This window comes from Myiozetetes cayanensis, unplaced genomic scaffold (genome assembly GCF_022539395.1).
Source record: "Myiozetetes cayanensis isolate MyiCay16 unplaced genomic scaffold, myiCay2020 scf1, whole genome shotgun sequence".
NCBI lineage: Eukaryota > Metazoa > Chordata > Aves > Passeriformes > Tyrannidae > Myiozetetes > Myiozetetes cayanensis.
Genome location: NW_026086604.1, coordinates 101,800,437 through 101,828,074, shown reverse-complemented (window position 1 = coordinate 101,828,074; position 27,638 = coordinate 101,800,437). Strand labels below are relative to the sequence as shown.

General features: G+C 38.2%; 2 protein-coding genes across 7 annotated transcripts in view; one reads left to right on the top strand and one right to left on the bottom strand.

The window, feature by feature from the left end:
• Positions 1 to 22,814, top strand: part of UBP1 (upstream binding protein 1) — a 33,885-nt gene extending 11,071 nt beyond the window's left edge. The window contains exons 3-16 of one of the 4 annotated variants that reach the window (XM_050332036.1): positions 1,922 to 1,998; positions 4,138 to 4,243; positions 4,847 to 4,953; positions 6,206 to 6,358; positions 6,509 to 6,619; positions 7,155 to 7,262; positions 15,021 to 15,124; positions 15,930 to 15,984; positions 16,174 to 16,267; positions 17,742 to 17,832; positions 18,466 to 18,548; positions 19,659 to 19,801; positions 20,143 to 20,194; positions 20,932 to 22,814. In XM_050332036.1, coding sequence (XP_050187993.1) covers positions 1,922 to 1,998; positions 4,138 to 4,243; positions 4,847 to 4,953; positions 6,206 to 6,358; positions 6,509 to 6,619; positions 7,155 to 7,262; positions 15,021 to 15,124; positions 15,930 to 15,984; positions 16,174 to 16,267; positions 17,742 to 17,832; positions 18,466 to 18,548; positions 19,659 to 19,801; positions 20,143 to 20,194; positions 20,932 to 20,969 — 1,322 coding nt within the window. In that variant the 3' untranslated portion in view covers positions 20,970 to 22,814. Of the gene's footprint in view, positions 1 to 1,921; positions 1,999 to 4,137; positions 4,244 to 4,846; positions 4,954 to 6,205; positions 6,359 to 6,508; positions 6,620 to 7,154; positions 7,263 to 15,020; positions 15,125 to 15,929; positions 15,985 to 16,173; positions 16,268 to 17,741; positions 17,833 to 18,465; positions 18,576 to 19,658; positions 19,802 to 20,142; positions 20,195 to 20,931 lie in introns of all 4 variants that reach the window. The other 3 variants (XM_050332027.1, XM_050332019.1, XM_050332046.1) reach the window with 3 other exon arrangements.
• A 216-nt stretch (positions 22,815 to 23,030) lies between these two features.
• The window catches only part of FBXL2 (F-box and leucine rich repeat protein 2), a 51,839-nt gene continuing 47,231 nt past the window's right edge, over positions 23,031 to 27,638 (bottom strand). For 2 of the 3 annotated variants that reach the window (XM_050332061.1, XM_050332078.1), the window contains 2 exons: positions 25,943 to 26,155; positions 23,031 to 24,971 (listed from right to left, as the gene is read on the bottom strand). In XM_050332061.1, coding sequence (XP_050188018.1) covers positions 24,864 to 24,971; positions 25,943 to 26,155 — 321 coding nt within the window. In that variant the 3' untranslated portion in view covers positions 23,031 to 24,863. The remainder of the gene's footprint in view (positions 24,972 to 25,942; positions 26,156 to 27,638) is intronic. The other variant, XM_050332071.1, reaches the window with a different exon arrangement.

The following is a 27,638-nucleotide window of genomic DNA, read 5'->3' as shown; positions in this document are numbered from 1 at the left end:
AAGGGGGAGTTTTCTTTAGGTTGGCTTGCACAGTGTGTGGCTTGGCTTGAAGTTCTGTGAGTGCAAGGAACTGCTTGGGAGAGATGGGATCCAGCTTGGAAAGGGGAGCAAAGGTATCCTTGCCAGCCTGATGGGTTACCTGGTAAGGAGGGCTTTGAAGTAGGAACAATGGGGAGGCGGAGAGTGACCAGCAGTACTTGACACTGCCATGGACATGGTTGACGAACAGAGGGGACCTGGAATGATGTGCAGAAAGGGAACACAGCATCCACAAAAGGAAGCTTCAACAGAGTCACCTCCAACATTTGAATGTAAGCAAACCTCTAAAGCATCATTATGAGGACACCCCGAAACCCTTTCTGTTAAACCAGCATGGCATCTGAAGTACATGTACATCAGTAGTGCAAGCAGCATAGTAAGTGATGCTTTTCACACTTCCAGAGCAGCTACATGTCCAAAACTCCAGAATGGAGTTTATCTCCTCCATTGTCTTGAAAACCTCCCGAGCTGTTCTTACATTTTTCAAGTCAGGTATCCCTTGATTTTGACCTTTACCAAATTTTCAGTCTTAATACTGTTATTTTGTACCTATAAAAGGTTAGCCACACTGTTGAGGAGGAAATCAGAATTTTTTTCTTCACCCACCTCGCCCAAAGACAATGATGAAAAAGAACAGAGAAATACTTGCAGAAGTTTATTAAAAGTACTAGATTTTAAAAAGTGCTGACTGCAAATACAATTAGACTTAGAATATCTCTGTGAGTAAAATAAGACTGGTAATTGAACAAATCTCACTGACAGGAAAAAGGTTTCTTCGTGTTAAATATAGGAGGAGAAATTTTCTATTATTTACTCAGCTGCACTAGGTTTATCTAAATTTTATATAGTCACTGATGACATAAATCCATATAAATGTTCACATGCTGCTGGAGTAAAGAAAGCCTGTACATATGTAGAGTATCTACATAAATGTAATAATTGTGTTACAGCAAAAAAAAAAAACCCAACAAGCTGAAATGGTCCACAGTTGAAGGTAACTTTGGTCTATGAAGGACTGAAAGGAGCTGAAGAAATCATTTGCTTGTTTACAGGGTTATTTTACCTTTCAGTGCAAGTCAAAATGTCTTTTAAGTGTGGTGGTATACATTGGAGTATAAAGGTACTTCAGAGGGCAGTGTAGAAGGTGATGAATTTACTGCATTTGATCTTGGTGAACATGTTGAAATTTATTTTGTCCTATAATTTAATTAGGGAAATGTGATTTTTGCAAATGAATATGTGCTCCTCACATTAGAAGGAAAAACAAATGCCTGTGGTTTAAATAGGTTACTTCAAGCTTTCCCTCCTTTGAAGCATGACAGCTTACCATGTTCACTGGAAAGATAGGTTTGTCCATCCATACCTGTTTGATATAAACAGTAACTGTTTCTTTTAAAGGCTTATTTCTGAAATCCTACAAAGCCTAAAAGTCATACAAAGGCAGCAGGTACATGGACAAAAGTAAACATGGGAGAATAGTATTTATGTTGTGGGAAGAGTATAAAAGCTCTGCCGGAGTTTGTTTTGGAAGACCAGCTAATGGTTCTCAGCATGTTGCCTTTCATCAGTTTTTTTAAAAAGTAAAGGAATTCGACTTTGAAATGTTTTTCTTCAGAAAAAAAATAGAGAAACACGTACTTACACTTCATGTAAAATGAAATGTTTAAACTTTGAAAGTATCTGTAGTTTTAAAAGGACCGTAAAGTTTCATTTTTCTCCATTAATTCCAATGCCATGAAGTACACATGGCTGTGAAGATCTCAAACACAAGTTTCAGGTATTGGTATTCCTGCAAACTGTGAATTTTAGTTTAAATGCGTTAAACACAAAGTAGCCTTGTGCTCTGACACTTTTACTGATACACTTGTTTTTCTCTTTGAAGGTCAGTCCTATGAGATACGGATGCTAGATAATCGGAAAGCTGGAGACATACCAGAGATCAATGGAAAACTGGTGAAGGTGAATTTAAGTTCTCTAACTAGTGTTACTAACAGACCAGAGACTGTATTCTATGGATTTTTTTTCCCTGCTGTCCCTAGATATTTGTTCAGAATGTGTGGACCAGCGATATTTACAAATAAAAACATGGGAATATAAATACCCAGTGCATATAATAGGTGTGTGTGCTGAAGACCTGAGTATTTTCTGCAAAGCTGAAGATAGTTGTTTGTAGATTGTATCCAGCATCTCCTGAGCCATTACATTGTCCATTTCAAGTGATTAGGAGAGGTGGGAGGAAGCTGGAAGATCATTTAGATGGAAGTGGAGGTATTCTGAGCATGTTTCTTTATAGGGGTTACAGGGAACGCCTGGAGCCAACCTGTGGTTTTTGCAGCAGTGGGATATTGGAGATATATCCATAGGAAAACAGATGTCTCTAATTTTGCTGTTCATTGAGCAGTTTATTCCACAGCTGAGCTCCTTTTCCCAGTTGCAAATTTGTCTCCTTGTGCTTTAATGTCAGCAGAAGGTACCGTGGATCTGTATCAAGTACAAGAATGAGGCAGACTAAAAAATTACCCAATTCATGGTGCAGATTATTAAAAGAACTGATGAAGGGGAAGGGTTTGGATTTTTCTTTTAAGCATCTGATAAGATTTTTTTAGATAATTCAATAAAATCTATTTGGGTATTAGGAAAGAAGGGAAAAACGTCAGTTGAAGTCACTTTGAAAGTGGTGCTGATAAATGCACAGCAGCAGTGTGCCTGTGGGAGGCTGAATCTTACCTGTCAACTTTGGGTTGTATAAATTGTGAACTTTGGCTTGCTTATATAGTCCGATGCCTTGTTCTTATTTGTCTGTGGGATGGTTGTTCAGAGACCACTTCAGGAAGTGTTAAGCATGAGCATAATATTGGGATTTGTGAGTTCTGTAGTTAAACTTGTTACAACCTGGCATCGTGGCATACGGAATATTCGCAGCCTTAGGTGCTATGTCCGTGTAGCCTTGGGATATCTCTCTACCGTAATTGTCTAGGTTTGTATGCAGGTGATGAGTCATTTGGTAGGTGGAATAGGACAAAGCAGCGTAAAAGTTTAAAAAGTAAATTTTACCATAGCAAGGTATTGTAATGCTGCATCAATGAACTTTTTGGTTTGGACATTTAAGTACTGGAATCCCAGTACTTTACCAAAGAAGGCATTCCATGATGGTGGAGGTTAACTGCAGGTATTTCCAAATTCCAAACTTGCCAGTTTGCATTGCAAACTGAGTGGTATGTTTGTGTGTGTTATCTTTGAAATAAACCCAAGGAAATGCAATGAAGAGGCACTCCATTTAAAAGCTCTTGGGTTTTGTGGACACTTTTGGCTGCTGTTAATACAAGGAAGACTGTAGAATAATGAAAAAAAAAGATGCAAATATGTCTATATTCTATTTGTTGGGTAGCAATTAACGTATGTAACAATTGCTTTGTATGTGCATTCCTATGTGGTTTGTGCATTCATACATTTAGCAGTACCAAAAGCGGTCACAAAAATAGGTGTTGTTAGATAATTGCTTCTACCTGAATAAAGCTAAATGATGTTGTAGTTGTTTTAGAGTAATATTTCAGATAGAGTAGTTGGGAAAGTTTGGAAGGTTTTTTTATCCTTTCTTTTATTAATTAAAATCACAGATTGTAAATATGCTTTTAAATACTAGGAAGGGAGTTTCCTATTTTAGTTCTCAAAATGTACTATAAACATTCACAGAATTCCCATTGAAAAAATGGTCAGTAATATTCACCACTTTTCATAAAAAATGAAATCTTTTGTGTTGCTGTCTAAAATAATTTGATGTTGCTTACACAGCGTTGATACTGTGCTGTCAGTGTTGCTCAGTTCTCTGCATGTAATTCATAGTGACCTTTAGAATATGCAATGAGATGTAATTCTCTCTTGCATTTTTTACCACGTTTTCAAGTATCTCCTGCTGCTCAGTTCTATTTCTGTGTTCTGGAATATTTTGGGATCCTGATGGTTGCCAATTTTTTTGCTGTGAACATGTATTTATCAGCTCTGTGGCTATTTTGAACTGTTTTAGTGCTTTATGTTTAGGCCGTTTCTAAATGTGCAGTAAGTTTTGGGTCATCAGATGCTTATTTTCTTCCTTATTAGAGTATTATAAGAGTTGTGTTCCATGACAGAAGGTTGCAATATACAGAGCACCAGCAGCTGGAAGGTTGGAAGTGGAACCGCCCTGGGGACAGACTTCTTGACTTAGGTATAATTGTTTCTGTTGTTTGATACTGTATGGAATTCAGTTTACAAATTTAAGTTGATCATGTTCACATTTGCGCTGGAGCTGGTGAAAAAGGACAGACCACTTTTTCTGGATTCTGCTTTCTCACTGTGTGTATTTTGAATATGAATGTTCTTGCTACTATCACATTCTTTTAAAACTATTAAGTACTATAGAAGTAAGGTAGCAACTCTGCAGCCTTACACATTTAATAACCTTTCTAATTTTGATTACTAAATGTTACAGTAATTTGGTGAACACAGACAAAAGTAACTTCTTCTAGTAGATTGTGAAAATGGTACTAACATGGTTTCTGTACTTTGCATAACTTGATCTATTTTGGTGCATAACTTTGGGTGGCAGCAGGGGAGGAGAACCAAAAAACACCCAAAACCTTGAGCACTTTATATGTTGAATCTGCTAAGTTCTTCATATCCTAGGAAACGGTTTCTGGGCTTATGTCAAACCACCAAAGCATTTACCCACCCTGCCTTGTATATGCTGATGGGTAACCTTTTTACAATTTATTTATAGTGTTTGCTTGCTATATGATTATTTTGATATATATGCTGCTTATTTTAATAGATATTCCAATGTCTGTTGGAGTCATTGATATCAAGACAAATCCAAGCCAGCTCAATGCAGTTGAATTTTTATGGGATCCAACAAAATGTACATCTGCTTTTATTCAGGTTTGAAACTTTATTTGACTGGATGTCTGTGTTTGGTGCCTTTCAGGTCTTAACCAGTAGTATGTTTGCACTAGAAAGAGTCTCAGTTTCTTACTTGTGAGATGACCATTAAATACCATCTTTGTGAAAAAACACAGGTTCATGGTTCTATTAAGGTCCCTAGCAAAGTTTTTCAATTTACTTTAGGCTTATAGAAAAATAACTAAAAAGCTTTCAAAAAGCTCTTTAACGAAAGCTGTCATAGTTAAAATATTTAGTTACAAGAAGTATAAGAATTAACTAATATCCCTCTCAGTAACTCACTACTACTTTCTTTTTTTCAAGTGAGGAGCTCACTTGCCTGGTGGTGGGCTTAAACAGAATCTTGGCTTGAGGATACAAAGTGAAAAGTATCGTGTTGCAAACTGAGGGGTTTAAATCAGACATTCAGAGATGTTTCTTACTATATCAATAGGCTTCCTTGTAGTAGGAATTTTATTATTTGTGTATTTAATATTCAGGGCAACTGAACATTCTTTGTTTGGAAATTATTAATATGGAATGTTCAGGTTTGCATTGGAATTTTTACTTTTTGTCTCAGATCTGGTTTTATTATAAAAAATATAGGTATAAAGGTTGAGGTAGCAGTGTTACTTACTGAGGCTGTCAAAATAGATTAAATTCCATATTGTCAATAAATGATCTTTGATCTAGTATGATAAAAGATACTTTTTTTAGTAATAGTTACATAATTACTAAAATGTAGTCTCTCTGAAGAAGTATGAGATAAACTATTGAATATTTTTGTTTATGCACTTCCTAAGGAAGTGGTAACAGACTGAAAATAGAACTGATGCATGTTATGCAAGTATGGTTCACTCATTCTAAAGGCTCACTTAAAATTCCATAAGGAAGCAAAAAAGAAATTGTGAGCGCTGTCCAGTGAGATTCATCATAACTCCTTCTGTTGCACTGATTTTCTCCTTAGATATCTTTAAGGGGTATTTCTAGCCTATAAATCCAGATTTCATATTGATGTCGCACCTGAGGCAATTCCTTACTGATTTAAAGCTCTGCGGACTTTTATTATAGAGTTGGGCATATTTGAAAGTACCCTGATACGAGGGTGTGTGAGATGAGAAACTCTTCTAGTCAGTGACCTCTTATAGCTTTGCTAATATTTATTGCAAGAAACTGTATGTGATGTTGGTAACATGTAATAAAGTTCATGTCTGGAATGCTTCTGAGGGTCGTTTTTGTTTGGTCTTTTCAGGTACATTGTATCAGCACTGAATTTACCCCTCGTAAACATGGAGGAGAGAAAGGAGTTCCTTTTAGAATTCAGGTTGACACTTTTAAACAGACTGAAAATGGAGAATATACAGATCATCTGCATTCAGCTAGTTGTCAGATCAAAGTTTTTAAGGTAACAGCAGAAAACAGATCCTTAAGTCTCTCAGAAGTTCTCATAAAGATGCAGAACATCTTGATGTTGCTGCTTGACTTCTGAGATCAGATTTAAATTATAAAACCATTAACCACTTGCGTTCTTGTTCACGTAACTGTTCATTTATAGCCCAAAGGAGCAGACAGAAAACAGAAAACAGACAGAGAAAAGATGGAAAAGCGAACTGCTCATGAAAAAGAGAAGTATCAGCCTTCATATGACACCACAGTTCTTACAGAGGTAACAAAATAAAAGTGCATCTGCTGACTGAGGAGAAAATACATAGATACAGCTGCAGTCTTGGAAGGGTTGGGGAATAATTAGTTCTACGTAAGGATAAGGTTTTTATTTGACAAATTTGTCCAGTGAGCAGCAACATTAAATTTTAAGCTGTTGTTTGGTTAACTTGCATTTAGATACTCAATAGATTCTTGTATTTAAACCACACTAAGATTGAACACTGATTGACTGACTGTACTGAACCCTCAAGACTTTTGATACAGATCTAAAAATCTTCCATCTGAAAAGCAAAAACAAAAAAAAAAGAGGGGGGACTCCAGAATTTAATTACCAAATTTGAGCTTCAAAGTCTGTTTTTCAGAGATGACTGAGTTTAAGGCCAGAGCCTCAGTAGGTTTTTGCATTTTCTCTTAATTTGAACATCAGTGAGTTCTATGCAGTTTTCTAAATATTTCAGAAGTTTTTAAAAGGCTTTTAGATCTTTCCTCACTGTATAATGAAAAGAAATTGATCCACATCTTTGGTGTTTGTCCAGATGAGGCTTGAGCCTATAATTGAAGATGCAGTTGAACATGAGCAGAAAAAGTCCAGCAAGCGGACTTTGCCAGCAGACTACGGTGATTCTCTGGCAAAGCGAGGCAGTGTAAGGGACTTCCGCTTACCTTTTGATTATGCAAGATACCTTGTGCAGTGTTAGATATAGGAGAAACTTCCATTATATTAAGTAAAAATATTTTGATTGCTGTGTCTTAATTTTATTCACTTTTATGTGTTCCAATTACTCCATGTTTGTTTTCAGCAAAGGAATCCTTCCTAAATCTAACACTTAAACTGTTGCAGAGGGACTGTGTAACTTAAAAGTCAAGAGCTTTCAGTTTATGTGCCTTTAAATGAAATAGCTTTTTGCTTTCCTAAATGTGTGTTACTAGTGGAAGTAAGAACAGTGAAATTTAGTGGTTTGTTCCTGTTTGTACTTACATTCAACAGAAGTTTTCATGTACATCAGTATTTTTAAAGTGCCATGTGTTGTAGATGGTTGTTAATGATTTTTCTTTTAACCATCTACATACTGTGCTCCAGGCAGGTTTAATGCAGCTCAGAAGAGTCAGTTCATCTTCCTGACGTGTTACATTAACCCTGTATGTTCACCCCAAAAGGAAGCAAACATATATCCTATGTCCTCCCTGATGTATGTCCTCTGCAGTTGTCCTGTCAGGGGTTAGCATTTTAGATCACTTAAATGCCGTTCCTTAAAGTGAATATCATTAAGACCTTACATGTTTAAGAGGAACAATCCTGCATCTTTCATTTAGCAAGTTTGAATGTCAGTTAATAGCGTGGCTGTGAAATACAGGTAGACTGTTCTTTGAGCAGGCACACTGTGCTGACAGTGATTTCCTGCCAGTGCTTAGGCCATGACTGTCTGACTCCTGTCCCTCAGACATAACTTGGTTTGTATTTATGGTCTGATAAAGTGATGTACAAGGTTTTATATTTCGGTTATAAAATACTTCAGTGGATACCTCTTCATTATAAACCATGTAACTGGGTGGCAGGGAACAAGCAATATTAAGTCAGAGGTGTTCTTGAAGGATTTGTGTTTTTTTTTTTTTTGTGTTGTGCACCCTGAAACTATTGTATGTACTGAGCTCTCTGAATTTACCTTCTACTGTTTGTGGCGGTTGGGTTGGTTTGTTTTCTTGTTTTGTTTTTGTTTCTTTTAAGGTGCACTTTAAGGATTTTTTTGGCACTGTATTCTTTTATTAGTTTCAACTGGCCGTGAGGTAGAAGCAGGGCAAAACAGGATTTTATCACTTTCACTTATAAAGCATCTTTTGAAGCTGGTCTTTGGAGGGATTTCTGTGTTATGCTTTACCCCATGCTCTCTTCTTCTGTTGTTATTTCACTAAATGACTGTTGCTTATTGGAAGAATAATAGAAAAAGGTATTTTTAAAAAAATTAAACAAATTCATTGTCCAGAGTAGAATGTGCTATAACCAAATGATACCTGCAAGTTGTCTAATCTTTTCTTAACAATCTCTTGAAATACTAAGCTTCTGTGAATGGAAGCATTGCCTTAATTGTACAGAAAAAAAGCTCTGAGGTGTTAGAAGTATTGGACTTCTAATGCCTTTCCCAAAGCCCATAAAGGATGATGACTCACAGGCTATTTTGAATGACAGGTATGCACAGCTTTCCAATTCTCTTAATTGTGCAGTTGACTTTTCCTGGTTTGCATTTGCCCTTAATAAAATGTCTTGAGAACTCAGTCAGTTTGTTCAGATGATTTGGAATTTTATCCATGTAGGATGAAATCCTTTCAGCCTTGCTAACTTGGTATTGTTTGCAGATTTAACACATGATATTTCCATCATTACAATGATTTTTATCATTAGCAAAATTATGAGAAATCGACAAGCCCCTAAAAAATACCAAGAAACACTATTTTTGCTGTATTCGTAGCATACCTTGGTAATTGCTATACACTCACTAATTACTGGTTTTTAGCTGTGTAAGTTGAATGTAAAACTTGTTTGCTTGATCGAGAAAAAGAATATCTTGATTTACATCTTGAAGGCCAACTCATCAGGCATTCTTCTCTTGTCACCGGACAGTCTTAAACTTGGCGACCCTCTAAGTATGAACGGGGATGATACATGTTTCTACTTAAAGCAATTCTGTCCTTGCAAATCTGTCTTCCCAGACGTGGCCATCAGGCTGTTACCAGACTTCTCTCGTACATGTAGATCAGATGTTCTGTATGTGCAGTACAGATGTCAGAGAGGGGCTTAGACACAAAAAGTGAAGGCCTGTTTCCATACATCAAAGTATGAAAATTTGACACTGTTTTACGTATTATGTGTGATGTATCTTTTTGCTTCGGATGTCCTAGGAACTGTAGCTCCATTACAGAAAAACAGTATTGTTTGGAGTGTGTTTTTCTTGATGCAGTCAGGAGTGCTGGCTGTTACTTAGACAGTGCTGCTTCCTAGATGCCCAGAAATAGTTCTCTGTTACCTTTCCTTGAATTCTGGAAATTAACATGCATACAATGTTTAGTTCTCTTCGTTTTTATAGCTGTGTATTCTTATCTTCCTCTAACACATAACCTATTATATAGGCTGTCTTTTTTATTCCTTGCTTTTTGCATCTCATTTTGTGTGTTGTTTTTTCTATTTTGTCCCTCTAAGATTCTGCTGTTCTATTTGTTAGATATTTCTGGTTTTTCTTTCTTTTTAATTCCCCTCCCCTAAATGATTACTTCCAGCTGAGTCACAATCAGATTTGGACAGATCAGTTTCTCACTGTGTTTCCTTCAGAAAACATTGAATCTAATATGTTTTCTTTCCAATTTAATTTGTATGGGATTATAACACAATGCAAGGAGTTGAGTGAAGCTTCATTTCTGAACAGCCATTCTGCTCTTTTCTAAGAACCAGAGGGTTTTTTCTAATTACCATAACCCATCTTTATCACTCATTTTCATAAGAATGCCATCTAGGTATGCTTTTCCATTACTTCTCTTAATTCACCTGATGTATCAAATTCAGTGCATTTATTGCAGTTTCTGCAGTGTTTATCTCAGTATTTTCCAAACAGATACATAGTTAAACTTCTTATTAAGACACTTTTTTTGTGCTATGGAGCACTGACTTTCTCTGTAGATAAATGTACTGGTTTAAAAGTAAACCGGTGGGAGAAATTAACCCAGCTCCAGAGAGATTACAAGTCAGAGTTACAATTTACTAAAAATGTTACAATAAATGCAATGATACAGAGAAAAACTGGTTTTAACCCACAAATACAGATGTATATAACCCAGTACCTTGGGACAAGAACAGAGCAGTGTGCATTAGTCCCTGTGCTGAGCACCACATGGCCCCCTGGGTGCAAAATAAAAGGAAAGGAAACCTGTTGGTTCAGATGATGGTCACAGTTCTGTTCAGTAATGATCACAGTCTTGTCGAGAGTCCCAAAACCCCAGGATTATAAATGCTTAGGTTCAGGTGGGAATGTCCAGTACCTCCCCCCAGGGCAGGGAGTTTCACAATGGGTGATTTAACTCTGTGAGTCTTGGGATGTTTTTGGAATCTGTGATGGTCTAAGTCGTTGCAGCTGCCTATTATGCCAGTCCAGGATGGCCCATCAGCAGAGATGACCCCTCAGGCTGGGTGTGAAGGTGTTAATGTCTCCCCGGAGGGGAGTTATCAATGTGAAGACAAAGAAACCCCCCTCACAGGGTTTCTTTAACACCCAGCTTGTATCCTGAGGTGTCAGGTGTGCCTTGGACAGCTACTGCAAATGATCCATTATTAACAGTCCATCAGAAATGACAGACGGTGTAGAACACACAGTTTTGGTTATATCCACACAGTGGTAAACTGGTCCCAACCACTCTAACTAGGGCGATATAAAAGGCTACAAACTCAACTCTATTTTCTGGACCTCGAAGTGGATGTTGATGTACAGATGACCTTCATTCAGGAACCCTTTTTACCAAGGAGGCACTTGGTGTTTCCTCTCTCCTAATATATAGAGGACAGTGCTTATGTAAGGCAAAAGAGAGAAAACCCCACCAGATTCTTTCTTTCTCCTGCTTTGAATTTGGAGAAATAGGAAAATTTGGATTGTGGCAGTTGGGTCTTCACACTTTTTTCTCTCTGCAGTATCTTGGTTGATTTTTATATTAGTGTATAGTATATGTCACGAGCTAGAATATATAAACTACAATTTGACTAAACATGGTCAGATGGTAATTTTTTTGCAGATTGGGATGGTTATAGAGCACATGGAAGTTAAAAGACTTCCTGGTATAGACCTTTAAATAAATTAGTACGTTAAGTTTTGGACATGAAAGATTGGAGCAGAAGTTAAATATTTTCTGTTAAGTGACTTAAATTTAGAATATAAAATCTTCTAGAGGCTACATGAATCAGAAAGTGGAGCTGGAACAAGACTAATTTAGCAACATGAGCATAGTACTTGTTCAATCTTTACATCTATATACTTTGTGTAGCAGTACAGGCATACAGGATATGTAACATGGGTGACTTCACATTTTGGGAATAACTTCTGCACTCATAACAATTGAGTCTGTATGCAAAGAAGTTTTTTGCTTTTGCCAGCAACTGTGTTGGTTTGGGGCAGACTGTATTCTATAGGTTTGTTGAAAAAGCTGTATACCATGTGTGAGAAAATTGATGTTCTTTGCTCTCTAAAGATGATTTTGTGTGCTCAAGTATAGTAAGTCTGACTTGGAGAACAGATTAGACTTACCATATCTTGTTTTCATGTTTATTTGGCATTTGAATATAGTATAGAGTTCTTTGTCAAGGTTCAGTTTAAAAAAGGCATGAATTTTGGGCATATTCCAGTAGATTGGAAGTAGGAAGGGAAAAGGCATTGAACGGTGGCTTAGAATTACTTGAGATTTTGCAGTTCCTCAGAAGCTAGGAACATTCTGAGTTTAGGTGCTACATATACTGAATCTGGAAAGTCACTCTGTCATTCTTAGAAAGATTTGATTTTTTCTTTTTAAATCAGTAAAACTAGTGCTCAACACTTCATAACTTCATTCGTGGCCTATACAGAAGGCTATTAAAGATTTGAAACCAAAATAGTTTTTCTTATGAATTAATCCACATTTGGAAATCAGACATAGTTTCCAGAGTCCAACTGTATCAGCAGTATCACACCAGTGTGCTAGTAATGGGGGCAGTTGGTCTTGAGACCTCAAACACCTGATCTTTGGAAATTCACCAGTGTATATTCTTTTGTGTATTACAGGTAAAGGTATAATGCCAATCTTGTTTCTGTTCTGGGATGGCTTTTTACAGAGTTGAATGCTTCCTTGTGACAGGATGATGTTTTTCTCCTGGGTTTGTGTTCACTGGCCAGGGACTTCAGTATTAATATCATTATCTTGCTGAATGTCCTTTGCTTAACTCAGTTTTACCTTAGAAATATGAGAAATATCCTGATTGATCAGAGGATGTCTGTGAATTCCAGTGTTCTGTTCCCCCCAGTGGCGATGGCAGGTGCTGTTTCAGGGAAGCCCTGCCACTTTCTGTGATCCATTCTCCTTGTAACCACCCACCCCCACTAGGATCCAAAATCATCACGCAGGATGTTAGAAAGCACATCTGCTCAGCCTTTTTAGTGCTACTGGATTTGATGCCCAGGCCTAACCCTGTTTCTGAACATGTGGGTTTTCTGAAGTGTAGGGCAGTTGTGCCATGGAAGTGATTCCGAAAGGATAATTAACTCAGCTCAGGTTAATTGCTGGAAGACGTTTTTGTTGTTCGAACCTTTCAGAATTAAGTATCTCAGTGCTCAGATACTCGTTTTTTCCTCCACAACCTGCAAGACAGAAGAAAGGAGAATGGAACCAACAGACATGTTGCAGTAGTATATCACTTACTACTACTTTTTTTTTTCTTTTTAACCAACTGATTCAGTCTCAGTGGATAGTTGGTGATGTTTTTGCTGGAAGAGGAGACTAGGTAGGAAAATGTATTTACTGGAGAAGAGAGGCTACTTGCTTTGGGTTGGCATTCTGTTTCTTCAAATACTTAAAATTTGCTTCTTCCTGGATTTAAACCCAGAGTTCTGTTGTGAAGAACTTCAGCTGGTTTGAAGGACAGAAACTTTGCGAAATGCCTCCAAAGATTCTCTGGCACCAGTGCATTCTTTGCTGACTCTGAATTTAAATATATGGTGAATAGAATCTTGTAAGGGAGTGGTGGCTAAGGATGTAGGGCTTGCATGTGTGTGTCCACATAAACATCTTAGATTAAAATATAGGAAAAGAATGTCAGAAAATTAAAGAATTTAAATTGCTCTTTCCAACTATTTCAGAAGAACAAAGTTAACATTATCGTGTTGCGCTTTTATTTTCAAATTGTGGCTTTGGAACACATAATTAGGGAATGAAGGTCTCTTGTAACTACCTGTGTGTTGTAATACATCATCTTTGATATTAATATTAAAAATGAACTTGAGAAGAGAAACAACAGATGGGAATATACAGAACAGGAGGAAGAACATGTCATCCTACAAGGTCACAGAGGAGCGTGCTTTGTGGGTGGGGCACTGTTTGTAGGCTGAAGGGTGGCTTTGACTGAATAATCAGAGATTGTGTATGCAGTGGGTAGCAAAAATGCTTGTTTGAATCAAATCTCAGACAGATAAAGAATGGTCCCAATTTTTAAGCTATTTGCATGCAAGACTAAGTTTTTTTTTTTTTTAATTCTGTGCTGGGGAACTTGCCATCTTAACTCTGTCAGGTGAGGGCTGGAGTCCAGCACAGAAGTGTTGTTGCGTCTCTTAGAGAAGATGGCAGCTGGTTGGTGTTGCACTTGTTTACTGTTTACCCTGGATGGCAGAAAGGTCTTTCAACACAAAATTGTTGAAATAAGTTTGCACTGATGTTAGGTCATACTTGTTCTCCTCCCTCCTCCTCTTCCTCCCTACAAGGCTATTGTATAACTCTGGAAATTCCTTACAAGGTATTTAGGTGGTGCACGATAAGTATATCAGAAATCTTTGTTGTTTTAACAAGCATGGTCTTAGCTTACCTCATCTTGGGCTACTTGCTTGTTTTAATCACATCTTCAAACATACCAAAATGTGGTTTTTGTTCTTCTTTAAAATATTGGATTTTCAATACTATCGGAAGCACTAAAGGTAGCCTTGTTTTGAAGGGCTTAATCATCATGATTTAAAAAAATACCCAAAAAAGACTGACAGAATTGGACAGCTGGTTTATCATATACTTGTGATGACTTAAATTTGTGTAAAAAATTCTAGCTTACCAAGCAGTTCAGAGAAATCAGTCCATGTAAGTAAACATATTTTAGTCCTGCAGTAAAGTAATAAAAATTTTGAACTTAACAGAATTTCTACTGAAAATTCCATTTGCATTTAATTGCTGTCAGGGCAAGTACATTCATTTTATCCACAAGATATAATCTAGCTTCATAGCTTTACTTACTGTTACTGAGCACCTATTGTCATGTTGTGACACCTGCAGTTTAAACAGCCCTTTCATCCCTTGCAGGATGAAAGAAGGTTTTTTTCCAGCAGATGGCTGGGGGTTGGTTGGTTTTGTTTTAAACTGAATAATCTGTACAGGTCTTTTGTCAGCTTCACAAATAATACCCTAATCTTTTTAAACAGAAGACAGTATAACTAGGAGTCTTCATGAAAGAACAAGATAAAACAGAACTGATTTTTACCTGGAATATCTGCATGTAATGTGTGGGATAGAGGGAATCTTGATTTGGAATTGCACATCAGAATACGCTGTGGATAAAATCCTGGCTTTAAATGAAACAACCGTATATCAGAGTAAAGACTGTACTGTCAAGAGAAACTGAAGTTTTAATTCTTTATCTTCAGTGCTCACCGTGGCCTGATACTCCTACAACATTTGTAAACAACAGTCCTACTCCTGCTCCAACTTTTACCTCTGCTCAGCATAATACCTACAGTGTCCCAGACAGGTAGGTTTCCATTCTGTACCCCAGTTAAAGATAGCATTTTAAAATCAAGATTATTCAAAAGTGTGTTCTGACTAAATTCAACTCTGTTCTGGTTCCATGGGGAGTTGAAAGATAATTTTGACCTATATATTCATTTTACAGTGTGACACTGGTATTAGTTGGTTCAATTATAAGGTTGTTACTTCTGCATCACCATTTTTCTTTCTTCCTATATGTTTTTGAAAACAAGTTCTTGCCCTTTGTCATATAGCAAATATTCTAATTTAGTCCTTGCCTATGGAAACTATTTTTTAGCTTTTTTCATTAAGAACAGTTCATTCCCCTCATACACGGTTAATATAATTTGTAAGAGAAAAACCCCACCAATTGTCCTCACAAGCATTTCAACAAAAATTGCATTAGTAACACTTTATATTGAGTCATTAATTAAACTACTATAACCAAATTTGCATTTGATCCAAAAGTTATTTACAGTGGTATTGTCTGGTCTGTATACTGTTTTTTGCCTTGTTTTTACTAATTCTTCCTCAGCCACCCTTTTAAGACAGTGAAGTGGCCATGTAACCTCCCTAGAGTGTTGGTAAAGCTACTCCTCCAGTATATAAAGGATATACAAAATAGGAACCAGATCACTTCCATATTAAAGCGGGATGATCTTTCTCTTGAGTTTAACAAGTTTCAATCTGTGTGGTGTTTGTCTTTCAACTGTGATATTTATTGTTTTGGGAATTTCAAGTTATTTTTCAACAATATTTTGGTTTATAAAATTCTAGTAATACTTTTCTTTTTGTTTTTTAATCTGTAGCAATTCTTCCTCCCCAAATCATCAAGGAGATGGAACCTCTCAAGGGTCAGGAGATGTGAGTGTTTGCTTTCTGATACTGATCATGGCTATATTTGTAAAGTTGTGTTAGAACACTTGATTTATACTTGATACTAATAGGTACTGAGGAAGTGTTTAACTGAGGGAGATTTTTTAATGGCTTGGGGTCTGTTGGTTTTTGGGTTTTTAGTATCCAAATTATCATATCCAATCTTGTTTCTTACAGCAGCTTCATCCTTCAGCCACAATCCAGGAAACTCAGCAATGGTTGCTCAAGAATAGGTTCTCTACCTATACAAGGCTTTTTTCAAATTTCTCAGGTATCTGTAGTTTACTTTTTTACTTTCTTGGTGTTAATGAGCAAGTTCTGCGTTGGAAAATAATTCTCTAAGAACAATATGGTATACATATTTATTTACTGATTTGCTTATTAAATAGCAATGCAGTTTCCACTTGTGTTTCTGGACACAACATGTGGCAATAACTGCACTGTGTGGGGTTGTGTTTTACTGTTTGCTTCTTCAGTCTTGAATGTAATCGTGCAAAGGGTGGGATGACACTACACACCATAAATAAAATTAATTTTCTGTTTTCTGTGGTGACACATGATGAATGATGCCAACTCTCTGCCTCTCAGCTTAGCTCGTGCTGCAGTCAGGATTCCCTTTGTACCAGACTTCTTCCCTGGCCAAGGGAAGGTTTATTCTTCTGCTGCTGGGTAGCTGTTGATCTGTGCTTCTTGTATTATGGTTGTGAAGCTTTTTCAGTAAACTTCAGTACCAAATTTCTGACCAAGACTCTTGGAAAACTTTTCTTCTTTTTCATTAGTATCGTTATAAAAGTCAAATACTAGCTGGCTGGTTTTTCTTTGAAGCAAGAGGTGTGGTGTATTTGGGTTTTATTACACTACTTCAGGTGTGGGCATTTTTTTATTACAGTATTTAAGGACCATGATAAATTATTTTTGCTGGCTTTTACCTGTGCATTCCTAGATAGTTTGTGGAGTATTTTCACAAATAAAGATTTTTTTTTTCCTGTTTTCCCACTCATCTATTACAGGGACTGATTTTTCAGGTCGTTGATTTCTTTGTTGACACCTATGCTGATTCTTCAAATGGAAGAATCCTTCCATTTTGTGTTTAGATCTGCTTAGTATCTCTGATTAAGGCTTCTTTTTCTAAAGTAAATCTTCAGGGAAGCAGTTGTTTTCACAGATCTCTTATTCCCAGCATCATTTAAAAAACAAACAAACCAAAAACCAAAGCTGATTCTGGATGGAAGTATCCCACAGCCTGGACTCGCCCCAAGTTGCTGATGTACTGCTTTAGTTATGCCAGCCTGTAGCAGCATTACATGAGTGCATTGTTACAACTGAAGTGCACGGAGGACATGAGGAATGAGTTGAGTGCCTGGGATAATTCACTGAGTGAAAAGCCATCGAATATCTTTGCTCTGTATTTTGCATTTGTTCAAAACACCCTAACCTGGGTGCCAACAAAAACCATTGTTTGTGTATAGAACAGTTGACTGTCTCTACAGAAATTGCATGCCTTGCAGACTCGTACTGTTTCAAAGATGTGAACGCTGTAAAGTGTAACTTAACTACCTCTGGAAAACAGGCCGATATTATTTATCGCTCACTAGATGCTAATCTTAATTTTACTTACTCCTGTTTGCTGGATTCCATTTTTATCATGGTGAACTTTGTTGTTATTGGTTACAATGAACATAGAATTTATTTTAAAAAGCATTCATATGCTAAAATAATCATTAAATCCTCATGTATTTCTCCAGGTGCTGATTTATTAAAGCTGACAAGAGAAGATCTGGTACAAATCTGTGGTCCAGCCGACGGAATTCGGCTGTATAATGCACTGAAATCCAGGTAATATGCTGATGGTGAGGTTGTTGGGTGTTCTGTCATTTCCTACAGACAGGGAATTCCAGAATTGGGAGATTTGGGAAGTTAGTATCAGGATGGACCTTGATGCCTGTGTGAGCTGCCTCGGGAATTGGCAGCAGGACACGTAAAAATTACCTATTATGTACACCTCCAGGGCAGAGCCAGGAGAGATGCAGGTGGGCCCTCCTGTTTTCCTGATACAGGTGGATTTGTTGCCAAGACACAAAACTTGTCATTCAGGGATGCTTAGAACAACCTTAGGCTTTTTGAGGTTCCAGGCATTGAGTGCTAACACAGAGAGCATCCCAAGTGATGTGGCTGATTCCGTCTGAAATGGGTACTTGATGCTGTTGGCCTTTTTAGAAGAATTGTTGTTGTTGCTCAGTAGCTGTATTCCAGAATTCCAACAAAGTGTCCTGATGAACTCTTGATTGATTGAAACGTTGTTCAAATGCAGAAGCATCTGAGAGACCAGTTACCTTTATATTAATTTAACTTTGGGGGGTCAGTGAAAGAGAACATGTCACGTGTACTGTTAACCTAACAAATCTATCAGATTCTGTATTTCCTGGGCACATAGCCTTCTCTCTGACATGTGATTTCCTTGAACTGCAGGTCTGTTAGGCCCCGTTTAACAATCTACGTGTGTCAGGAGCCACTACGGAGCATACAACTGGAAAGACAAGATGCAGGCAATGGTGAGAGCAGCAACGGTGCAATATACGGTACGGCGCACAGCGGCCTCTCTGCACACCATTCCCTGTCTTAAAAGTCTAAAACAAGATTTTCTGTTAAGAGTTTGCTGTCATTTTCTGTGCAGCTGGTCCAAAACCGTAGAGCCTGGACAAGTCAAAACAACCAAGCAGTGTATGGGCTCTTGATTTTAGTATTATTTTTCTGAAACATAGCTGTTGTTTCAACACAGATGGGAACACATTGTTTGTAAATTCATGTCAATCTCAAAAGAATGGTGCTCTTTGAAATAATTTTCTTGCTCATGGCTTTGAGAGAAGAGACCTCTCTTTCCCAGCTGAAACTTGTGCAGGCTGCTGCTGCAATGGTGTTTGTGTATTTTCCATGCAAGAACTGAGGTGGAGGAGGATCTGTAAATAGAATACTGCTGCTGTCAAAAACATATTTTCCCCCAGATAACTTCAGTCTTTGGTTTGAGGCAACAGAATGTGCAAACATGGAGTTGCCCAGGGTTTCAAACACTATTTAATAAAGCTACAGAACTGTAAATACAGCACCAAACTGAATAGCTGCTTTGTCTTGCTGTTCTGTTTGTGTGCTGTGCTGTATTTTCCCCTGCCACCCTTCAGCTCTGAGGTGATCTCTAGGAAGTTTACTCAGACAGTTGCAAAAGGCTTTCCTTACCAAAAACCCGAAATCCATATCCCTGTTTAAAGCAACAGCATAGACACGTAAGGCAAATATAGGTATCACCTGATTCTTTTGAGACTGCCCAAAACTACTTCCAAAGCCATCTTTAGGTGACTCTCTAAAGATCCAGTTAAGTCTGTTTGATGTCACTGTGCCTTTTTGTGCAGGATAGAGGAAAAAACGCCTTCAGTCTCAGAGCAAACAGAAGCCTCACCCTTGTCAGAGAGTTGTGCTTATGACTTTTCCTTGAAAGAAAAGTCAGAGCAGTTCATGCTTCTTAGTGAAAACGGGAGGAGAGTAAACTATATGTTTTAGTTTCTAAAACTTTTAAAAGCCTGGTGTGTAAAGAGATTCAGATTTTTTTTCATATGGTTACTTGTTATCCATTAGTACCATGCTTATGTAAATGCTTTTTTTTCTTGTAGTTTATCATGCAATCTACTTAGAGGAGATGGCAGCCTCAGAAGTCACACGCAAGCTTGCTTTGGCATTTAATATTCCTTTGCATCAGATCAACCAGGTTTACAGACAGGGTCCTACAGGCATCCACATTCTTGTTAGTGATCAGGTAATGGAACTTTTATTTTCTTGGCATTTTATTTATGAATTAGAGTGGAGGATTTTCTTATGCTTGCTTATTTATTACTGTTTTTTTCTGTTTGATAATGCAGCCTAATATTTTCTGACATTTTAGAGTATGTTTTCCTTTACATGGAAACAAGTAGAAGGATTCTTTCAATGACGCTCTTTCTGACTAAATTGAGACCATGATGAGAGAGGCAACTGGTCTGTATAGGTCTATATAGTTCATGTATATAGATGCTGCAGTAATTACTTAGATTTTTTTTTTTTTTGCATCGGTCTTATTCAGGAGGGTTTTGAAACTACTTTTTTTTTTTCTTTTTGCAGATGGTTCAGAACTTTCAAGATGAGAGTTGTTTCTTATTCACCACAATAAAAGGTATGTTGTCTTTTCTGACATTCTAAAACTTAATTGTTTATTTCACCAAGGAGCTTTCTGTAGTGCAAAAAAAAAAAAGAAAAATCTGTGCACACAGTGGCAGAAAATACCAGAGTGCTTCCTCTCCTGGTCAGAGCTTTCAGCCTCTGTGTAGCATCTCAACCGTTTCTCCAAGGTTTTCAGTTCAGCACCAAAGCAGCATTTGGTAACGAACCTCATACAAAACTCAGTCAGCAATCACTGGACAGTGCTTACTGCTGATAATTGTTGAGAATGGTGATGTTTCAAAATAATTTAAAATCCTGGCAGCAGTACCTCTGAAATTCAGAAACTGAATGTTAACTGAGTCATGAGAGTCAGCAGAACGGAGTGCAATGTTCTGTTCTTTCCTTGCTAGTCGATAATCATCTTCCGTGGGTTGGTGCAGAACCCCACCCTTCCTTAGGAGTCCAGTTTGTTTCTGGTGAAAGGTGCCAGCAAGTGGCTGTAACCAGCGGACAAGTTTGACTCTGTGCAGACTTTACCTACAGAAACTGTCCCGACTTCGAAGATCCAATTACAAATCATTAATCATCGCCATCTTTGTGTAGCACAAGCAGAACATTTTTAAAAGCTATGTTTTTGCTGTGGATGAGCTGTCCTTTTAAAACCAAGTCCGTACGTTGGTGGTTTGGTGCACTGGCTCTTATTTTTACGATTCTGTTTCAGAAAGATTGACACTTTATTCTTTTTTTCAGCTGAAAATGGTGAAGGCTTCCATATAATTCTGAAGTGACGTCACACAATTGCTACACTGATACTCCAACGCAGAATGAAGTCCTGCCTAAAGATTATGAAGATCATCCAAAACCTTAGGATCTAACTTCACTGTATAAGATGTTTCATATTGAAAACACAAAATGACCTTTCTAATGAGCTGTTTGATAGGTGAACTTTCTTATCACTGCCATAGCTAAGTGTCCTCATGAGAGGTTTAATGCCATGACAGCTTACGTACAGGCATGGAAGACAATGTAAGCAAAGGTGCTTGCCCTTTACTGAAATAAGGCAAATTATGGCCAGTAGATACAGTTCATAGAAGCAGAGCAGTGTTGCTTTTCTATTATCTGTATCCAGTTGGAGATGAATGTAAACTTATTTTGGGGCATTTACCTTTCTGTGCCAGTTTGTCTATTACGTGCTTGTACCTTACGCTGGTTTTATTTTTTGATGTTAGCAGAGCACATGCTAATCTGTGTGGAGATGAGTAGTTAAGGTGATAGTGATCAGGTTGTCAGGTCTTTGAGAGTAAAGCTGTCAAAACAGCTTCCCGTGTAAATTGTGTATAAGAGTGTATGTAAGAAGTGTAAATGCCAGAAGAGGGCTTTTAAGAAGCCCTAGACAGATGCAATATATGCATGCAGCAAACTGCATTATCAATAGTACCTTATTGGAGGGATTAATATAAATCCTATGGGGTACCAAGTAATTGTGTTTTGCTTTAATGAGTTTAATGGAAAAGAATTGCCTATGCATCCTTTATGTTTAGTTTCGTAGGTTCTCTGCGGAGCACTGCTGCAGTTTAACTCTTTGCTTGTAAAATTGTGGGTTTTAAAAATACAGCAGTGAGAGGTGGGGTTTTCTGACATAGTGGAATTATGCTGATGAGGGAGGATGACCCACTGGCACCACAGGGCTGTCATAGCTTTTCAGCAGCATCGAATAAATTGCTTCAGAAACACTAAATACACACCCTGTAAGTCTCCTTCCCAGCAGGGAATGTCCTGCTGGAGTTGCTATTACGGACAAACATCTTCTTACCTTTTCTGTTGACCTTTCTCCGCCCTCCAGTCCATACTGTACACCTGTTACAGTGCCTCTTCCATATGACCAAATACTCACTTCTCTCTGAAACAGGCGATGTGCTTTTTCGGTATTTTGAATATTTCTTGTAAAGTCATGGCACAGCATTTCCTAGGGTAACATTAAGTTTCAACTGGTTAGGTACTTAAAGGGGAATATTTCCAAACGTATTGGGTGACAGTTTCAGAGCTGTCATTTTGTGCCTTTGGAAAGTTCCACCTTTATCTCTGGCTAAAAGCTTGGGAATAGTTTTGCTTTTTATGCTGCAGTGTTCCGCGTAAGCAACTACTACAGCATGTAAAAAAGCAACTTTGATTTTTTCCATTTCCCCTTTCATAACTGGCTCAAGTGCTTAGCAGAAAAGCTTCTGAAAGCTGTAGCATTTTGAAAACTTAAATTCATCAAACCTAGAGGGTTTTTTCCTTTTTTTTTTTTTTCCTGCACTGAAAGTAAAGTTTTATGTACTTACTTAAACATTTCTGCCTACGAATTGTTCATCTTTGGGTATTGTTTGGTCCTAGTATTTTCTTGAACTGACACTTGTGTCTTTTTAGTTCACACCACATTCAAATCCAAATGTTTTATAAAAGTGGAAAAATCCTTGATTGGAAAGTATCCAAATATCTAATTTTAAAAAATCTTGAAAGTTGTACAGTAGTTTGTCCAGCTCACTCAAAATTGGAATTAAATTATGGCACCAGCAAATTGCTTTTGTTTTTTAATAAGATGTACACATTTCAATTTAAGTATAATAAATGTTTTTCAATAATTTTGTAAATGTGCTTTTCTTTTTACTTTTTTTCCCCTCACACACATTTCCATTGTTAAGACTCAGATTAACTGCAAGACCTGCCCTGGCACTAATGGTTTGTGAAGGCAAGAAAGGGAAGTAAAGTAGCTTTGTAGTGTATCCTGCACCCAGCACAGCCACACAGATCTTCTGCTTTCAGTAGCAAATATTGGGTAGATTTGAAATAATTGCAACGAATTCAAGTTTGACATCAGCTGATTGTTTATTTAAGTGTCCTATATCAGAGTAGGTTCCATTTGTTTTTGTACATCTTTAATGCAATGGACTTACAAGGTTCATTATGGTCTTAGAAAAAAATGAGCCAACAAAAGGCAACACATCTTGACATATTGGTACCAATGACTTTCCTGGTACAGTTGAAAATAAAATCTGCTTAAAACTCTTATTACAATAGCAGTGTCTTCATGGAACTCTAGGTACGATTGTAACAGCACTCCACTACTGTGCAAAAGAAGCCCAGGTTGGCTTACTTTGGAGTAGTAAAGAAATCCATGTACTGTACTCTAAGCTATAATTTAACCCCAACGCTGAGGTCTTAATTTACTGCCCCCATCCTCTGTGAATCATGAATGCATCCCGCCTGTTGCTATCCATAAAAGTCTCATGTTCACACTCCTTTTTAGAAGTAGCTTAAAATTTGGCAAGGGGGGAGGAATTGCATTACTATCCAGTAGTAGCTTTTCCCACTGCATTTTAATTTTCAGTAAACACAGCCCCTGAACTCTTAAAACGTACACACACACAATCAAACTTACACAAAAAAAGCTTTCCGAACTGTCAAGTAGTTTCTCTCAGATAATTAGGTTGCTTAATATAAAAAAGTTTATCTAATCCTCTAGCACTGAAAAACTAAGGATGAAAGCATGGCCTTAAGAGTTAATACACAGATTTCATCATTATTATTATCGTTCAGAAGTTGACAGCTTCTTACCCCAACCATGAAGAGTTGGGTTTCCTACATTTGAAAACCACAGGTTTGGTTTGGTTCAATTCCTGCCTACAGAGTGATTTGTCCTATGCTTGTCCCTAAAACAGATGGGACAAACAGCTTGGATTCCTTGCTCCATCGTATTTCCTGTAGCTGAACCTGGTTTCCGTTCTTCCCCTGTAGAACAGCGTGGATAATACACCCCTCTTCCTAGAACCGCTGCATCCTTTCCCTACAACCCGCAGAGGTAACTGAGGACACACAGGAATGGCGTTACAGTCAGCACCATGTATGGTTGTGGCAGCCAGTTACAGTAGAGTGCACAAGCTCTACCACAGTGGATTTCTTACCCCTGTTAAAGGCCGATGGTATCGGGCATAAACGTGCGTTTGGTGACGGGCAAGCTTTGTACGAGCATAGTTCAACTGAACCAAGTCCAAAAACTTGGGAAGTACTTCTATTTATATAGTTATCTTGAGGTACTATCTTACCTTTTGACATTACCTATTATGTCCTGTTATGTATTTAAATATGAAGCTGAATCATGAAAAAGAATAAGCTGCTGTTTCACTGTAAGAGCTTATGATTACTTTGCATTTTTTTGGTCAACATCTGCTAAAGCTGATTTGTCCTTACACACCTGATACTTAATCTGTCATGTATGTTACAGAACAGCAGGTTCAGTTCCTTGGTGTGACTGACTCCAGCCCCACATTAAGTTAGAACTTCACACGGAGTAGCGCTTACAAATGCAAATTAACTTCCATGTTTTTTAAGTTCCAAGTTTTCCAACCTTTCACCAAGTGGCTGCTATGCTGCAATGCCCACACGTTTTACACGGTACTGCAGTTCTCATGCCAACAGAAGGAAGGAGTTACTAATACAAACCAAAGCATCACCAACTTAATCCACAGCTGCACATTACGTTAAGATTTTTACCTGGAAAAAAAAAAAAACCAAAACGCTTTTCTTTTCACAAAACTGGATGACCAAACACCACCATCAGGACTGTCAGGAAACCACCTCCTTCCGCTGACTTGCAGTCCTTTTCTTCAACAACAGAATTTTCCGTGTGGTTGCACTTACTGTCAAAGAATAATACAGCATCTGCAGAGGCGCTGTCCGCTCCCTCCGACCGAGGGAGGGGGAGTTACTGGAGCAAAGTAAGCATGAACTTTCACGTGAGGTAGATGAGCCTGTGGGTGAAAAGTCTGCATTGTAATGGCAGAGAAAGAAACATAACTAAAAGAAAAGTGAAGAGCAGCAGTGCACCTCAACTGCTGCCAACAAGTACTCTCTCTCATGAAGGTGGGTTGGTTAGCTAAGAAGAAAACATCTATACACTGGATAGTAGCCAAGCAGTCTCCTCCTGTCTTGTAATTCCTCATGTCCCATCCAGCTAAGGCACACTGACATCTGGGCAGTCAACTTGCACAGGGCGACCATTGGTTTCCCAACAAAGCACTGATCAGCCCAGGCAGCTCTCCATCAGGAGAGGCACATGTTTTCCTGCAGGGGAGAGAGGGGTGGATCCCTGGCTACTTAAAGAGGACTTGTCTGTACCTTGTTTCCTATAGTTCTGCTGTTTTCATCCTGGAAAATGGTGTGAAATAGAATTGGGCATCTGCGCTCAATTTGACTCACTAGTGGGAATGAGTTTTCCAATTGCAAAAGTTTTTGGACACAAATTTGGGATATGAAGCTGCAGACAAGTTTTAACAGCAAGGCTAAAACACTGCCCCCACAAGGTAAGCAGTCCCTGACCTAATGGGCAAGGTACACAGAGAAAAGGTTTGGGGCTGGATTCCAGGACCTAAGGGCCCCACAACCCATCCACTGAAATATCCATGCAGATATGTTACTATTGGCTCTGTGTATTAATGCATATTTTATATTTATTCTAAAAGCAGAGAGGCCTCTATTTGAAAAAATATGGAAAGCAGAAGATAACCTTCATTCCAACAGCAAAAGTGTCATGGCTCAGAAACTGACAATTATTGCTGCTCATACAGGAAAGTTAAGTACAGTCCCTAGAGGTGGGGACCTAATGGAATGACAGTCAGACTGTGTCCAGCCTTCCTCGCTCGAGATACCTGTAGAACTCACACCATCTCAAGAGTATCAACAGCTCTGGCATTCCCATGGGAACACGTCAGTAAACACGTACTCTGATTCGTTTGATTCCAGCTCGCGTGACTTGCTGACAGTCGTACAGCTCAATTCTCTCCAAGTTGTGGCAGTTCTCCAGGTGTTCCAGAGTCACATCAGTGATGAGAAGACAGTTGTCAAGCTCCAGTACCTGCAGCCTCTCGTGACCACACGTACTGTTGCTCAGGTGAAGGATCCCATCATCAGTGATCAGTTCACAGTGAGATAAGCTCTGAAACAGAGAGGCAAGCAATTAACATCACTCAGTCCTGAATTAATCCAGCCTCTGGACATCAGAAGTACTCTTGAATCTCCTTTGTTCCAGTGCTTAAACAGTTACAAATAGTACACAGCTGAAATCCAGAAGAGTAAAAAAAACAAGCTGTGAGCACTTAGCACCTCAGGCTGTACATACAAGGAGCAACAAACTGCTGCAGGACCAGTCTTTTCTGCAACAGTCAGCATAATAAACCAAAAAAATCTGCTCCTCTTCAGAGTATTTTCTTAATCCCTTGAATTTCAAGAACATGGAAAACGTTGCTGCATCTCAGGCAGCATAAAGTATTTTCCTTGTTCCTTTAGGGAATTCATGACTTTTGGAGAAGCACGGATGATGACAACAGCAGGAAACAGGCATTTCTCAGAGGAGGCTTAAAAAAACCACTCTTTGTCACCAATGAAATGAACGCTCTCAAGTCTTCCCCAGTAGAAACATGCAAGATCTGTGAACTCTACTCTTGCCCTGGGCTCTGAGCTAATGCCTTTCTTTATGCTCAGCCCTGTGTTCTGCCCCTACTTGTATCTAAGTCTAATGGTGTCTGGTTCTGAAGTAGCGTTTCCTTGCCCCAAGTTGTTTTCTTCAGACAGCAACTGCTGAAGAAACACTTGCAGCAATCCAAAAGCACTTTTCAACTCAGAGCAAGCAAACAGCAGCGCTCAAAAGTACCTCCTGCAAAATCATCAGACTCTAACACAAAAGCTTTCCTGACCCTCGTTACAACGCATCTATCCTCTATTTCATCCTGACAGGGAAGCCTGAGCACTACCAACCATACTCTCTCCTGTACCTGCTTTCTCTGTGTACGTGCCCCGAGCCCTTGGTTTGGCTCACAGCCTGGGAACAATCAGGAGCCGCAGGGTTAAACAACGTTTGTAACAGATCTGCTGCTTCAGGGAAGGACAGGAGGTTCTGTGGAGCTGTTGGCTACTGCATCGGTCGCTGGCTAATTAAGAGTATTCCATCCCAGGAAGTAAGCAGCTTATAAAATCAGCTTTCCTGAGACACGGTATTCGGTACTGAAAGAACAATACAGGATGTACGGCCGAGTTCGTAGAACTTTGTAAAACAAATACGCCAAATGATACAAACTTCATATTAAACTACATGATTTTTCTGACTTCATAAGCCTGCTAGGAAATGTTAATTATGTGGAATTTTACAAAGACAGTTGCTTGAAATCTTAAGAACAAAAAGATATGGTCAAATTAATTTCTTTTTTTTTTGTTTATACATACCGAGCGCTGTGTATAAATCAAATATGGCATAACATGCTGTGAGAGTAAGAAACAGTGTGATCAACTTAAATGAAGAATTCAACTGTCTTCTCATCTCCAGGAATATCACAAGTATTTCACAGATTCTCTAATAATTTCAACGATGTACAATTATTTAACACTTTCACTAGAAATGACTTTTTAAGTACAATAAGTAATAA